General features: G+C 42.7%; 1 protein-coding gene across 13 annotated transcripts in view; it reads left to right on the forward strand.

The window, feature by feature from the left end:
* ank1a (ankyrin 1, erythrocytic a) overlaps positions 1–15,717 on the forward strand; it is a 121,542-nt gene that overhangs the window by 44,963 nt on the left and 60,862 nt on the right. For 10 of the 13 annotated variants that reach the window (XM_065951670.1, XM_065951667.1, XM_065951666.1 and 7 more), the window contains exon 2: positions 1,122–1,214. The exons of 2 other annotated variants lie outside the window; for them this stretch is intronic. In XM_065951670.1, coding sequence (XP_065807742.1) covers positions 1,122–1,214 — 93 coding nt within the window. Of the gene's footprint in view, positions 1–1,121; positions 1,215–14,566; positions 14,758–15,717 lie in introns of those variants that run through there. One more of the 13 variants, XM_065951668.1, reaches the window with a different exon arrangement.

Below are 15,717 nucleotides of genomic sequence, written 5' to 3' on the forward strand. Positions count from 1 at the left end.
TGTGTGAGTGTGTGTGTTTCAGGGTGACCGGCAGTAGAGTTTGCCTCACTGTGGGTTTGATTTGAATCTTAACCGAGGCCGTGTGAGGAGATCTGAAGAAGACGTTTGGGAGACTGTCTGAATGTTTTGTTGTCTCCGTCTGATTGGCTTAGAGCAGCAGACAATCTGTGTGCTTTTCTGGCGGGAAAAATAAAGGTGTAAACTGGTTGTTGTCTTGACCTCCCCGACTGCTGGTGACAGCTCTTAATGGATAACTGTTGTTGTGTTTGTGTATCTGTCACTAGCTCTATGTCTCTGTGATGCAATGCTGATGTAACATTTGCACCGTTTCTCTGCAAATCTCTTAAAGAGGCCTGACTCCACCTTGTGTTGTTTTCTGTCTGTGTTAAAGATAGTAGATGTGGTGTTTTGTACTGCACATCTCTGTGTGTGAATTCTGGGTAAGTACACTAAATATCGTGTCTGGATGCCACTTGCACAGTCGTGACACACTGAGGACGACTCGACTATCTTGGGCGTGTAGGTCGCAGCGCTCCACAGCTGATCCATCTGTGAGACTCAAACCATCAACACCAGATCCTCCTCCCATCGCCATCAGTGTGGCGTTGCCCAGCGCTCACCACTGTATGTGTGACGTCCTCGTGCCGTGCCGCATCACACTCCATACCACTCATCCTAACCTGACCTGTTTCCCACAGGGGGAGTTTTTTTTTTTTTTTGTGGGATGGAAGGGGAGGGTTGTGTGGGATGGGATAGGACCGGGTGGGGTGAGGTGGGGCGGCAGGGCGGGGCGGGGTGGTTCCTCTTCCTGCTCTCTTCCTCCTTCCCCTCCCTCCCCCCCCCCCCCCCCCACCTTGTTTTCTACCTGTGTCTCAATATAATGTTTTCGCCTTTTCCTCTTTGAATCTTTCTCATATCCTTGCCATTGTTTTCTGTCCGCTCCTCTCCTCTCCTCCTCTCCTCCTCTCCTCCTCTCCTCTCCTCCTCTCCTCCTCTCCTCCTCTCCTCTCCTCTCCTCTCCTCCTCTCCTCTCCTCTCCCTCTTCTTTCTTGTCTCTCCATCTCTCTGCTCCTCCCTGTTGCGATTAATGGGCTCTGTCTTTATGTCGTATGTTCTTTTAGGCCCACGCCGTGCATCGCTGGCTAATCGATCAGGACAGTAGTGTGAGCTCTGAGATGCCGGATGGCCAAGGAGTATGGCACTTTGATGATGAAGTAAATATCTGCAACACGTATACCTGGCTTTTTCCTATTTCTATATATCTATATGTATATATATATATTGTATTTATGACCATCTTGTATGTGTCACTGAAAGTGTGTGTCACTGCCCTGCTGTTGTTGTTATTTTTTATCTCTCTTGTTTTTGTTGTGTGTCGTTGCTTATGGTACTGTAGTTCTGGTTCCTTTGACTTTCTAGTGTCGCTGTTGTGCTGTGAGCTGATTCAGTCAGGTGTCATGGGATCAGGCTGGAGCTTTTTCTTTGTTCCTGTCCTTGCTTGACGTTTTGTACTAACTTGCTGATTTTTTTAATTTGGTTATTTTTCTTTGTTATTTTTTTCTGTAAGAAGTAATTTTTTTTTGTATTTTACATTATGACTCAATGTGTGTATCTGTACCTCACTTGACTTTTTATCGGTGTCTGTGATTTCTCTGAACTTACTGTCCTCAAGCAGAGCATATTACACGGCAAGAGTCCACGGGCAAAATATTAGATGTGATATATTTCCTACCGACTCCAATTCAACTTTTTAGCACGTCTGCGTATGCTTTAACACAAAGCTCTTCGCACCACACAGGCTCACATTAGTGATAACACCAAACAGTATTTTTCCTGTGGGTTCTTTTGGTTTAGAAAATATGCTTGCATAAGTTGTGCCACTGTGTTTGTGTCTAAGATTAAAGTCTAGGTGTGTGTAAGTGAGTGTGACGAAGAGAAAGGAACTGAGAGGGGTGTGTTTATGTTCTGGGGTCAACCTCTATTCTTATGGGTGTGTTTGTGTGCATGTTTTTTCATCTTCTTTGCATGGCATCCGTCTGTTAAAAGTTTTGTATTTGATTGTGAGCGTCAGTTTTGTCGTGTTTGTGCTTCAGTGTGTGTTTGTGTGATTCCTTATTGTGGTGTTTGTGCAGTATAGATGTTGTGGTTGCGGCCTGCCGATATATGCCTGTGCCTTTGATGTGTCAGTGTCTTGTCTTGTGTATTGTGGCTGTTGTGTATTTCCTGTCACTGTTTGTGAAGTGCTGTGCCTGTGTTTTGTCTGTTTGTTTTTATCTGTTGAACCAGTCTGGGACAGGTTTGCCAAACGTTTTATTGCACCTATCTAATAGATGATCTTAAACCCATGCTCACTGTGTGGAGGAGAGATTATCTGAGTGCAATAAAGGCTGCTGGGAAACTTGTTCCAGACAACTCTTGCCTATGATGATTGCCCCCTCTTATCCTGGCTCGCCCCTTTGCTCTCATGTCGGATTCCTAAACCCACTCTCCCGATCTCCATATTGCTCCCAAACACTCTGGAGCACAGATTGGCCAACCTTTACTGAACTTCAATTAACCATTTGGATTATAGAGACAAGAAGAACGCACAAAAAACATTTGAAATCTCAGTTCCCTTCTGGCCGCTGGCCCAACACACAACAATATGGAGTATTGTCTTCCCCCTTGGTGATGCTCTTGAATGCGTATGCTCTGGAAATTTGTCTTTTTCCTTTTTTATTTTGAATTTTCTTTTACCAAGTGTGTGAATGACTGAAAAAAACAACAACTCTTGTTTGTCTTAATGTGTCAGGTAGGAATGAAAACACCAACCTGTTAGAATTAAAAACTCAGACGATGGATTCGATCAATGATGAAGCGAGGACAGGGAGAATATAAAATACAGGGATGATCACCGGGTTGGATCAAAGGGAGATGTACACCTTGTATATCCAACAGAACAGAGACACAGAGTGCTGCAGTGATAGATCGAGCGAGAGATCCCCTCCCCCCCCCCCCCCTCACTGGCTCTGAGCCAACACAGCAGTGGAAAGCAAATACAGCATAAACCAAATCCCTGCCACCGGGTGTCTGCTTCCTCAAACTGTGTTTATGAAAGAGTGATACAGCGCCCCTTTCTACCCACGAGCCCCAAACTACTTAACTTCATTCCCCGTTGTTGCACATTTAAAGGAAAACTAAAGTTTACAGAGATTTAACAATCTATGTTGTTGTAGCATCATCATACTACCAAAGAGATAAAGATTTTAAATGTATTTTCTTCAATAACGCGCAACAAACATGAGCAGTCAGGTGATCATGCAGATTGTAAACAAGCCAACGGTTTGGACTGATTGTTTGAACCTCTTGAACTGAAAGGAAATCCTCGAGTTACAAAATCCTGACAAAAAGTCACTTTGAGTCCTTGCACAAAAGAACTGTAGAGATACCGGTCTGTTGGTGTGTAAACAGCTTGGGCATATACTATAAAATCCATATGGCAATATATCGTCATGTGCTGCTTGCAAATACATGTATGGATGCAGATGTTACAGATGTGGCTGCAAAAATGACAGTTTTAAAAGACAACTGACCCATGGTGCAGTTCATAATAACACCAGAGCCGTAGCTCTGGGATCTAAGTATTTAAATGTATTTCTAGGATCTCTGAGGACCTGAAGTGAAGTGTTTTAAGTCGTAGGATCCCTTAATACGCCTCTGAAGTCTGCAGGACATGGAGATTATCCAACATCAATGTATATCACAATTTGTATCATATCGACGCCTCTGTATGGTGATACGTATTGTATCGTTGGGTTGTGGGAAATACCCTGCTCTATATACAAATAACTTGATGTGACGCTATAACCTTGACAATATTTCCCCTGTTATTACCTCAGTAGATATTAACCTTTTGGGTTTATTACCCTCATGAGCAAGTTTAAAGTCTTCTCCGATGCATCACGGAGTCAGCTCATTTTGTAATTTATTTTAGAGTCATATAGAACATAATGTAGGGTAAGCTTTGGAGCTATAACTAAGCTCTAAAACAATCAGCGTAGCTTCTGTATGATTTATGTCTTAAGATAAGTAGCAATGGGTGTCCCACCATCGCATCCAGATATGGCAACCAACACAGCGAAGGCAAAAAGGTTATGATGCTTCAAACTAAATTGGTGATGCCATGTTGGCCTTCTTATACACACTCAATGCAGTTACTTCTATGTAGTGTCATTAATCTTTCAATTTAGAAAATGTAGACTTTTTATTTATTCTGATATCTTCTCAATGTGACTCTATTGGCCGAGCACATCAGGAAAGGAAAACCATTCAGTGTAAAGTGTTTAGTGGTCAGTTGTTACTGAGATGATTGAGTCCCAATGCTTCACTTCAGTTATTGCCGCTGCTTGATACAGTATTGTTCACATCCTGATGATCCTAACCGCTCATGTTTGTAACCCTGTTGGACCCGAGTTTTGGCAATGCGGCTGCATCCTGAGAAATGTACTGAAAACAACCGTATCATAACGGGGCAGACAAAAGTAAAGCAAGTCAGAGACCGTACCTTAACTTTAAAGTTCACTCAGGTTAAATGTTATTAAACCAGTTTGGTAATATAAAGCTCTGCGCAACCTTAAATCTGGTCCCGCTAACAATGACTGTTTCCCTAAGGGCTGATTGAATTGACCCAAAATGTAACGCTTCATCAAACGCCCCCATCCCACCCCGCTCCCTCCTTAAAAAAACAGAATCCTTAGATGTCAGAGGTCTGTGTAAAGGGCCCGTCCCCTTTGCCACCATTCATAGTCAGTAGACCTGGAGAATATCCCATATCCTCCCACAGCTCTAATTACCCCTCAGTGAGTCCTTGGAGACAGATGCTTGGGGAGCCAAGCCCCATTCGTCACAGTACGGCTGCATGGCAGACTCAATATGTAGAGAGAAAAAAAACAACAAACTGTCCCACTCTGCACTGTCACATAAATTCTCCCCCGTCTCAGTTTCTCTTTTCCAGCTGCTCCCCGGCTCACTGTAGATGCAGACTACATTAGGAAGCCCATTCATGTCCAGCCACCAGCAGTTGGCTGTAATTTGTTTCGGCTAGGGGGGTTAGAGTTGAATTTACATGTGAAAGGCCGTGGCCTATTCAAATATTGTAACTCTCATTTTTGTCCCAGGGTTATTGATACCAGCGGCACAGACTACAGATTAAAAGGTAGAGGGGGGCTTCGCTGCTTTTGTGCAGAACTGCAGAAGTCGTGTAATAATGTCTCAGTTGGCCAGATACCAACTTTAGGAGGACGACAGGAGAGCAAGATTCTCCTCGTCTTGCTGACCCATTAAGAACTGATCTTTTCTGGCTTTTTGCAGCAGCGAGACACCTCATGGGAAAAATCTCACCTACAGAGAAAACTTTCAACGGAGCTTAAGTAACCATTACCTTAATGGCTGCATAAAAGCCGAGCACATCTACAGAACAGGTTCTCTGTAGTGGGATGGTTATAAAGAGCTTTAGAAGGTCCATCACTCTTTTCCTCAACACATTCATACTTAAACACAACGTTTATCCAATCATAGTTTAAGTATATGAGTTATGAACCAATTGTTCTTTTTAGAAATTGGACTCAAAAAAGGACAAGAACAAGACACTCAAACACTGAAAAGTATTCAAACTGAGCAGAATGGATTTCATCTTAGAGAAATGTAAAGATAGATTTTAAATGTCCACGTACTGTTAATCTAATCAAAGAAGCTCAGTTTGGTCTTTTTCACTTTTTAAAATCCGGTCAAACCTTTTAACTTTGTCCCCTTGTGACCACCTTACAAACTTATTTTACACGTCTCATCGTTTTCTTTTGAAACCTTATGTACCTTAAGTTGTCATCAGGTTGAGACTTTGGTCTGCAGAAAAAGAGAGAAAGTGAAAAAACAGTGGATGTGCATGCATGCGAGCATGTGCATGTGTTCCAGGTGAATGCGCAGAGTGCATGGGTAACAGTGGAGGTATACTCCAAAAGAAGTGCGGGTCGGAAAGTCCAAAAAGCTTTAAAGTACGCCCCTCCGGTGAACAATCATGTTACTAGTGTTTAAACAGTCAGTGTAAAAATATGCAATCGTAGGTCATCTACAAATCCCCTCCAACAGGGAGGGTCCGACCTCAAGTAAGAGAGAAAAGTGTCATCAGTGCTGAAGGATGCTCTAGGCGTTACCCAGACAACCTTTCTGTCTGCTTGACTTTTCAAAGCCAAACATTCTCAGCTGGTCCACACACAGACCAGATCAGACCAGACCAGATCAGACCAGACCAGACCAGACCAGACCAGACCAGATCAGATCAGACCAGACCAGACCAGGGTAAACTGTGCTATTGATGCTTCCTCTCCCCATAACACCATAATAATATCAGTTTGACTAAAGTAAGGTGTTTTAGGGTCGCAGGAACTTCTTCAAACTTCTAGAAACCGTTGGAACCTTTCTTCTTTTTTAATCATTTCACACCGCAGGAACTATGAACTTTTTCAGTTCCTAGAACCCCGTTTAGAGGAACCGTTTTTCAGCTCCTGCTTCAGAGAAGGTACCGTGGCGGTGTGAATGCAGACAGAAAAAAAGTCCCCATGGTGTGTAGTTCTCAGGGAACTCCCGAGTGGATCGTTCCTCTTCAAAAAGTCCACAGAACTGTTTGTTCCCGAAAACACCTAGAGTCTTTGTTAGTCTAGTTTACAGTTTTACTCAAAGTTATTTCAACAAGTCTCAAAAGAATACAATAAACTTTTAATATTCTCTTTTCAAAATGCTTAAACCCAGTTTTCCCTCAGTTTTTCTCACAAAAACATAAACGTGGTGTCATGCTATTTTATTTTCTTGCAGTCCACCGATATTAAACCTCGAGATCAGGGTGTCTGTTTTTAAACGCCAAAGGTTAATTATGAAGCTGTTATGACTAGTTACTGTAAAACTGGACTAGACCAACCACAAGCAGGATCGAGGAGTTAAAAGAGAGTTTAATATGTATTGAATACACTTCCACAAAAGTCAGATTTAAAGTTAAAGAAACCTTGATTTGTATCCTGCAGAGTGGTGGGATCGTAACAAAAAGAACATCACTATCAGACTGTACTTTTATGATTATTCTAGCGTGCTAAAAGTCCACCTTAACCTCACTATGATGACCACACTATATCTTCTTTAAAAAACAAAATAGCTCCCCCCCTCCCTCATGGTAGGATGAAGAGTTGCACGGCCGTGTTCAGTTTGAGTATACCGCTGCCTGAACTGTACGCCTGCTGCATACGAGCGTGTGTTGACTATGAGAGTGAGCGTGTATGCACCTGCATGTACTGACTGCACTGTAGGTGAAAGCTTGTGTTGACGAGGTCATGAGTGTGTGTTTGTGAGAGAGGGTTTGAACGTGTAGGAAGGCAGACAGGCAGTGGAGTCTCAGCTTTTATTGTCTTTTACATCGAATGCCCTTGTCCTGACTGATGAGTGCATCATCCTGAATTGAGGATATTTAATATTTATTAACACATCATTTCCAAATAAACCCGACGGCACAGCCAGTAGATTAACTGTTCAAATAGAAAGCTTCTGGATCGATGGATCCAATAAGGATTTATTTGTTAATTAAGAGCTGTCAATATTTTGAAGCCTGGATGGTTCCCTCTGTGCTTTAGGTCAGTGTAGCTAACATGATGATGGATGGTGATGAGGGAAGATGGGGAGGGGTTTGATAGAGAAGTCTGACTCAGCAAAGCTGTGGAGATGGAGATGCCATCGCGCTGTCAACAAGGCTGCAGAAGAGAATACAGTACACACACACACCGACTGTGACACATGTTCGCTGAAGCTCTCCAGGCCGATTATTTATCATCACAGCCAACGCCGCACCCCGGACGGCTTCCCCCTTCTTTCAGCCGAGCTGCGTGCTCTCTGCTCTCTTCATCCATCTTTGCTTTCATCTTATCATTCCCGGCCTGTTTCCTCAACATTTCCAATCGCTGATGAAAAATGAGAAAAAGGCAAAAAGAGATGTTTGGAAATGTCCCCGTCCCCATTCCGATGAAAGTGACTCACTTCAAGCTGTCACATGGAACAAATCGATAAAAAGAACAACTGAGGAAAATATAACCGGGAGGCACCTTGAAGTCACCCACAACATTTTTTTAAACTAAAATTGTCCAAATGTCTCGTACTTTGTTTCCTTTTAGACATTTTTTCTGATACCACAAGTTTTAAAACGATGCAATCCCAAATTTTTGAATGACAAAAAAGACGCCACAAGCAAATCAGATGTCCCTTCAAATTCACAGGTCGGCAAATATTTAGGTCCTCAATAACTTCTATGTCTCTTTTACAAACTGACAGAGAGCAGAGGAGGTCTCACTCTCTTAAAGTGCACAAAACGCTGCTGATGTATTTCTGCAATTTAGGCAATGTGCAGAAACTTGATACAGAGGACTAGAGCTGCTTTGTTAAGGCCAAAATCCTAATCACGATTATCTTGATTGCTGTTGAGATGACGATTATTATTCAAGATTGGTTGATTATACAACAAGTGAATCACAAGCATTTGTTCATTTGAACCCTCTGAGCACTAAATCATTCAAACCTTTGATCAAAACAAGCGCAGCATTGCAGCACTGAATCCTTTACTCTAGAGTTTCTTTTTTATACGATTGAGGGAAGACAAAATCGTAATTTAAACTTGATTAATTTCCTGGCCCTACCTAGGACTTTTGTTAAAGTCTTTATATGTGATTTTTCACACTTAAATATAATATAAATCAAGTATATCCTCTGAAAATAACTCTGTGAGTCATGACTGTCTACAATGGGTGTAACACCCGAGTCCCACTGTCTGTGATGTTTTCAGAGTTTTCAGAGTCCTATCTTCACTTTGTTTACATCGTCGGGACGGCCGGCTGACTCCTCCCCTCGTGTATAAAAGTTGTTTAATTGAGGGACTAGAGAAAAGAAGAATAACATACTGTACTCACTGCTTAACTGTGTTTCTAGATCACGCTCATTTCAGGTAAATTTACATGCAGTGTGAAGATACCAGCATAATAAAGATCGCTAGCATTAGCATGCTAACACAACAATGCACCGCGAGTTGTTTTGGTTTCATGCTGGTGCTCAAGGGCGACACCTGCTGGATCAAAAGATCAGATATAAAGCCTTTAAAGTGTTAAAAGTTTTATTTTGTAAAAATAGGTATCAATATTTGATTGTGACTAGAGATGTATTGATTGAGGAAATCAGGGCCGGTTCTAATACTGATGTTTGTTTCATGACTCCCACATGCAAACTCTTTCTCTCATGTCTGACAATGAAAACAAGTCAATGTTTTTTATTAAGCAGATGAAGTCACCTGTTAGGCTACAAACTCTGTCTCTGAATCAGTAGTTAGGTGTTCTAGATGTCAGCGTTAAATTGATTTGGCTCAACAAATAAACATCGGATACTGACATCGCTTCATGCCACATTATTTGCCGATGTCTACAGGGCCGATATCGATGTTAAAGTGATGCATCGCTGCATCACTAATTGTTACTATCTTATCAGAGTTGGATTTCCAGCATTGTGACAGACCTAGCTGAAAGAAATCTGCAATTTATGTATGGAAATCTGACGTAAATGAGCCCAGCTGTTCCTCTAATTTGAGTCATTCACTCGGTGTTAAGACCAACGCTGGGCTTCAGAGAGGAGTGAGTGCCCTCTCTCTGGAAAATGCCATCAGTATTTTAGCGTCCATTGTTTTAACCAAACTCACACGCTGTAGTCAACTGGAGGGTTCAGACGTTTGCAGTGATTCCTTAAAATGTAAGAAACTGGCACTGGAAATACATAAAAAAGGCAAAACATGGGTTCAACCACAACCCTTAAAATGTACCAGATTGGAAGAATGTGAAAATCGTCGGGTGACTTTATTGCTCTGATGCATCTCTTCTTTAAGATACCCTGTACAGTTGTTTTCTTAAGAGAAGCATTATGCCTCCCTCACACAGTTACCTGAACAGGGACAGGTGAACTCTCAGTCTATGCAGACTTAGTTAGGTCTGAAATAGAGTCTGGAAAGCTGGGCCGCTCCAGCTCTGTGTCTATTAACCAGACTGATTGAATAACCGTCCCGAGGCCTGGTTGTGACTGATGCCTTAAGTCTTTGTTTTTGAATTATGAAGCCTGCATTTCCCAGCCTGTGCTCTGATACTATACGCACATTAAAAGCCAGGGGATGGTGGAGAGATGTGAGGACAGCTTCTCTCTCCTCCTGCACATCTTCACTCTGTATTTCCCCTTCCTCTCCGCTTATGATGATTAATGGGAACCCGAACCCTGCGCTGACATATCGCTCGCTGTCATTCTTTGCTATCCCCTTCATCTTTTTCATCCCTCCTTTCCTTGTCCTTCTCTTATCTCTAACTCCTTGTTTTTGTCTTCCACAGGTCAGCTTTGCTTTATCACGCTGCAGGGCATGTGCATTTTGCTGAGGCTGAATGATTTTGCGCACACAGGAGTGATCCAGTACGTTTCGCTCCAACATGTGATATGTAATCTGTCTACAGAGTGAAGACAGTTTTAACAGCCGCCGCCGCTTAATGCCAAAGCTAAACCGCTCCTCTGTCAGTTCAGGGGGCCAGGCGAGCTTAATGTAGCTTCTGAGGAGGAGCTGAAGCACGGATAAGGAGTTGAAAGTGTGTGAGAGTGTGTGAGTGTGTGTGTGAGTGTGAATATTGTGCCAGGACTGCAGTAATCAGCCCGACCCAGCCCAGACTCTCTTTGAAGCTGCTGCAGGCCAACACTGCAGAGCATCACACTGACACATGGAGGCCGATATGACACTGAATAACAAAAGCTCACAAAAACAGAAACAAACCATATTTGATTTTTTATTCATAATCCAAGCCCCCTGTTCTCTCAGTATAAATATTAATACACGATATTGTTCTTTCCTGGGAGAGTCTTCCAGCACTCTGACAAGATGCTGCTTGGAGACCACTTCACTGTTGGCCTGGAGAGTGAGTAGACGACCATGTTTCCTCTATAATTCATGTGTTTCCAGCCACTTATATTCAACTCTGGACTGTGGATCTTATCCAGCGAGCTGAAATGCACAAGAAGTGTCATGTTTCCTTCCTCTACGAGACGTTCTTGTCTAGTTTGAGCCTCTGCTTCCCAATAGAAGATTTTGATCATTTGAAGCCTGCTGAAGCCGACCCACAGCAAACTGAGATGGAAGTCATTTTCCATCCATCCCGCCCCTGTATGTTTCAATTTATCTGTCAGGCTGGAATCAGGAATTGATATCGATTTATCCTGAGGGCATTAGTGTGTGTGTGAGAGGCAGTGAGAATAGGAGGCAGACAAAAGGCCAAGAGTGTGTCAGGTTGAAGAAAGACAGCTGACAGACTATCAGAGGCCATGTTGATTCCTCCCCCGCCTTTTCAACTTTCTGCCTCTGCTCTCTAAGGGCATCACGACACGGGCGATAAAGCAGCACAAGCAGCACACGTGGACAGCTGTAGGCCTTTATCCTGCCAGCGAGAGGGGGGCTCGATTCAGGGGTGCAGAGGGCATGTCTGTCCCGAACCTAAATCAACCCTGTTACAAGCGAGAGTGAGGTCATGGCTTTATAATGAGGCTCCCTCAGCCACACACTGTGACAGTCAGTGAGGAAACATCCGTCTGAAGGAGTTTGTGATATACCTAAATGCAAAGACCTGCACGACCTCGACCACATGCAGCCCAATGGCTCCTTTAAGTGTTTGTGTTTTACAAAGATATTTTCTCTTTTTTTTATTATTAAAGTTTATTTATAAAGCACTTATCGAAACCAACGTCACAAAGTGCTTTACAGAAAAAAGAAAAATCCCAACAGTCAAATACACAACAATAAAATCCTATTAATAAAAGCATGAAAAATAAAACAACAGGGCAGCAATCATCCAACTAACAGAGAAAAGAGAAACAAACCGAGACAAAGATTGGCTAAAGTTAACAGTAAAACAAATGAAAACATCCTGGATGAAACAAAGATCATAAGAAGGCCTTACGATAAAAATGTGTTTTTTAAAAGAAGATACTGATGTAGCTCGTCTGAGATGTAGAAAAAGAAAACCTCAATAAAAAGCTAGAAAATATTTGACCCCGGCTATGATCAGATACCAAAATATGTTAGAATCCAACACTTTAAGACCCCTTCAAGATCTTTTTTAGAGAGATAAAAAGTGGGTTACACACTATATATACCTGTCACCTGCAAATGAATTGTATATTGTATACTATATCGTATTATTTAATTGTATTTCTTATTTGAACATTTGGTTTTAGTATTTGTATATTTCTGATATTAGGCATCTACAGGATTGCTCCAACAATATTTTGTTGTACTTGCAGAGTGACATTAAAGATATCTTATCTAATCTCATCTTACAAGATATCCAGGTAGATTTTGGGCCCAATTCTCCCCTTTGAACAAAACTTAGCAGAGTCCTGATTTGTTGATGGTTCTTAAGATGATCTAGCCTGATTCTCCTTTAGTATGAGATATGTTAAGAGTGATCTGATATCCTCTGGAGAACAATGGGGCCACATCAGTTTCAAATCTTAAATATTAAACATGTTTAATATTTACCATCCAATATCCTGTGATGTGAATTATCACATAAACGATAGCCAATTGGGACGAGCGCTGACTGAAGAAGGAAGCTCAACAACTGCAGCAAATCAATTTAAACTCACCTCCAGCTCGTTCTACACGGACAGCCCGTGTGAAGGCCGTTATTACAACTTCAACCAAAGTTTTTTTTTTTTTTTACATTTGTCTGGGTGATTTTTCAGGACAAAAATAGACCAATTCTTCCTGCCTGTTGTCGGCCATGTTTGTTTACTCTAAAGTCACGTTTGACTTCAAGACATTTTGAAGATTTCCAGAGTTTTCAGTCGACACTCATGGATGCTTAGTTCACACACTATTGGAACAAAACACTTAAATCTATCTTATATTTCTAACATCTGGTCAGATTTTATAACTCTTCTCGTGTAGGCCGGCCTTAAGACAGACGAAACATTTTAAACCTAAATATAAAGTGTCAATTGAAATACAACTTAAAGCTTAAACTTAACTTAAAATACAAATTATAAAAAGAGTAGATATAAGTGGACAGTGATCGGACTAACAGATGTAAACAAAACTATGTGCAGTAAACGAGAAATAAATATATATATATATATACAGAGCTATGTGCAAGTAGGCAAATACTAAATGATAAGGAGGAGAGACTCTCCTCCTCGAGCAGTTGAAGTGAAAAAAGTCAAACTAGACGACTTCAAGACATCAAATGTGAGCCCAACAGGTTTTAGAGTTTTGACAAAACCCCGACCCTATAAAACCTGTCATCACTCACTCAGTGTGACACCTTAAAGAGCTTTAATCATTAAGGACTAGATAAGTTCTCACTCCTCAGAGTCACTCTCAGCAGCCTGAGACTAAAGAGGTTTTAGTCTGAGTTGCAGTCCCCCTCTTCGTGGAGGACCACAGGATAATTTGTCATGTCTTCATGGACATTAGCATACAAAGTCCCCTGCACTGCATTCCTTGGCAGACCTCGTCACTGTCCAAACTCAGGACTGTGGACAGGAGAGAAGTCCCACGTGATGTTTTTGCCCAGGTCACGGTCCAGTGCCACTGACGAGTGCGTCCCCTCCTTTCTACATGGCCCCCCCTCCTTCCCCTCTCCTACAAGCATTTATCTCTCTGCATGGTTTTGGCAGGGATGTGCTTTTCCCAGCATTTAGCCAGGAGAGGGAGAGAGGAGAGAGGAGGGGAGAGGAGAGGGGAGAGGAGAGGAGAGGGGAGAGGAGAGGGGGCCCTTTTCAAGCGGGGAATGACGGACGCTTTATTAAAAGAGGCAGGACCCTTTGAGAGGCTGGCCCCTCCGTGCTCCCCCCCCACCCCGTGTGTCTGGCCCATTGTCACGGGGCGGTGGCAGCAACCACCCCCCCCACCCCCCTGCGCCATGCGCTTTGTCACTGTAAGTCACCTCACAGACTGAAAGAGACCCACTTTGAAAAAAAAAAAGAAAAAACACACACCCATTCTCCACAGTAACTCTCCGCTTTTCTGGATTCGGACTAAAAAAAAAAAATAATTGTGCGGCTGTCAACAAATATACAGGAGACACAGAGATGGGCGTGACGTTGTGGGGGAAGAAGGGAGAAAGGAGGGGAGAAAGTTGGGGTGACACCGGGGGGTGCAACAAAAACCTGAAAGGTGGAGAGTCAAACATAGAGACCGATGGAGGAAAGAAGAAGGGTGAGGAAAAGATGGAGATGAGAGAGAAGAAATATAAAACGAGAAAGTGAAGTTAGAGAACTTCTAAAATGAGCGCGGCTGCAGAGTGGTGGGATATGCATTTGTTTTTGTCTGGGGTGTGAAATGTGTCTCTCTAGATACAGGCAGCATTCCTCCAGAGATAAAAAACCCTGTGCCCCCCCCCCGTCCCCCAAACCCCCACCCTCCACAGACTCTCCACCCACCATGCCTACTCAAGTGTGTGTGTGTCAGAGAGAGAGAGAGTTTGGGCGTGTGTACACTTGTGTGTCTGTGTTGGTGTTTACGTTTGACGAGGGTCTGCGTGCCCTGCGCTGCAGAGCTCACAGGGGAGGGGGGGGCAACAGAAAAAGACAGCCGGTGTGTTTGAGAGACGCAGGAAAAAAAGTTAAGAAAGCGAGAGTGGAGGGCCAACAGGCATGCCAGTCAAGACCGTCACTTTTGGAGTGAGTACCACCATCTCTGCTTCTCTCCTCTCCTGCTTCCTTCTCTCCTCTCCTGTCACTCCCTCTTGTCTCTTCATATTACCTCCTCCACCTGTTTCTCTCTAACACTCTTATTTATTGCTGTTTTTTTATTTTTTCCTTTTCAATGTTTTGTTCTGTTAAAAAAGAAAAGAAAAAGAAAATCCTTGCTTGCATTTATTCAGATGTAACGCACCTGCCAAGGCTCCCTGTCTTTCCCTTTTTACATCAGAGTGGAGGGCCAACACCTCTTGTCACCGTCTTTTCTCCCAGCTTTCTCATATATTTACTTTGTAAGACGTACGTTGACCTAAAGGCGTTTACACTTTGTCTATTTAGTTCAAACTAATCGTTCATTCAGCTCACGCCTCTCTCTCTGTGTGTGTTTCCTCTCGGCTTCGCTAAGTACATGTTCTTGTTCTCCATCCGTCCACATGAGCTGTTTGGAAAATCGTCTCTTTGCTTTTGTTTGTGTTCTCTGCCCTGGACGGGATCTCGTTTTTTTTTCAAGCACTGGGAATGACCTAGAAAAGAAAAATAGACAGAAAGAAAGAGATGCAAGTCATGGATGCGGAAACATCGTCGCTCATTAATTAAGAAAAATGATGCATCACTTTTTGTAATAAGGGACAAACTTGCTGTTCAGGATGGTGTCAGAGTCTGTCGTTGTTTACACACATATCTGTTTACACTGAGGCTCCCGTAGCAACATGGGAGGGGGCTCGAGTATCTTTAAAAAGTTGTGATGTATGTCCGTCTAAGATTAGCGTTAAGCACGTGTTTGTGGGTGTTTCTCCTTCTTAATCTTTTTTTTGCCTTCATTATTTGCTCCTGTGTTTGAGGTTCAGATTGTAGGATGTCAGCCAGGATTAACGGCGGTAAGTAAACTGGAGGTCAGTAACCTGAATAGTGGGTCAATTAATGAGATTCTTGCATTGTGTC

This window comes from Labrus bergylta, chromosome 2 (genome assembly GCF_963930695.1).
Source record: "Labrus bergylta chromosome 2, fLabBer1.1, whole genome shotgun sequence".
NCBI classification, from domain to species: Eukaryota; Metazoa; Chordata; class Actinopteri; order Labriformes; family Labridae; genus Labrus; species Labrus bergylta.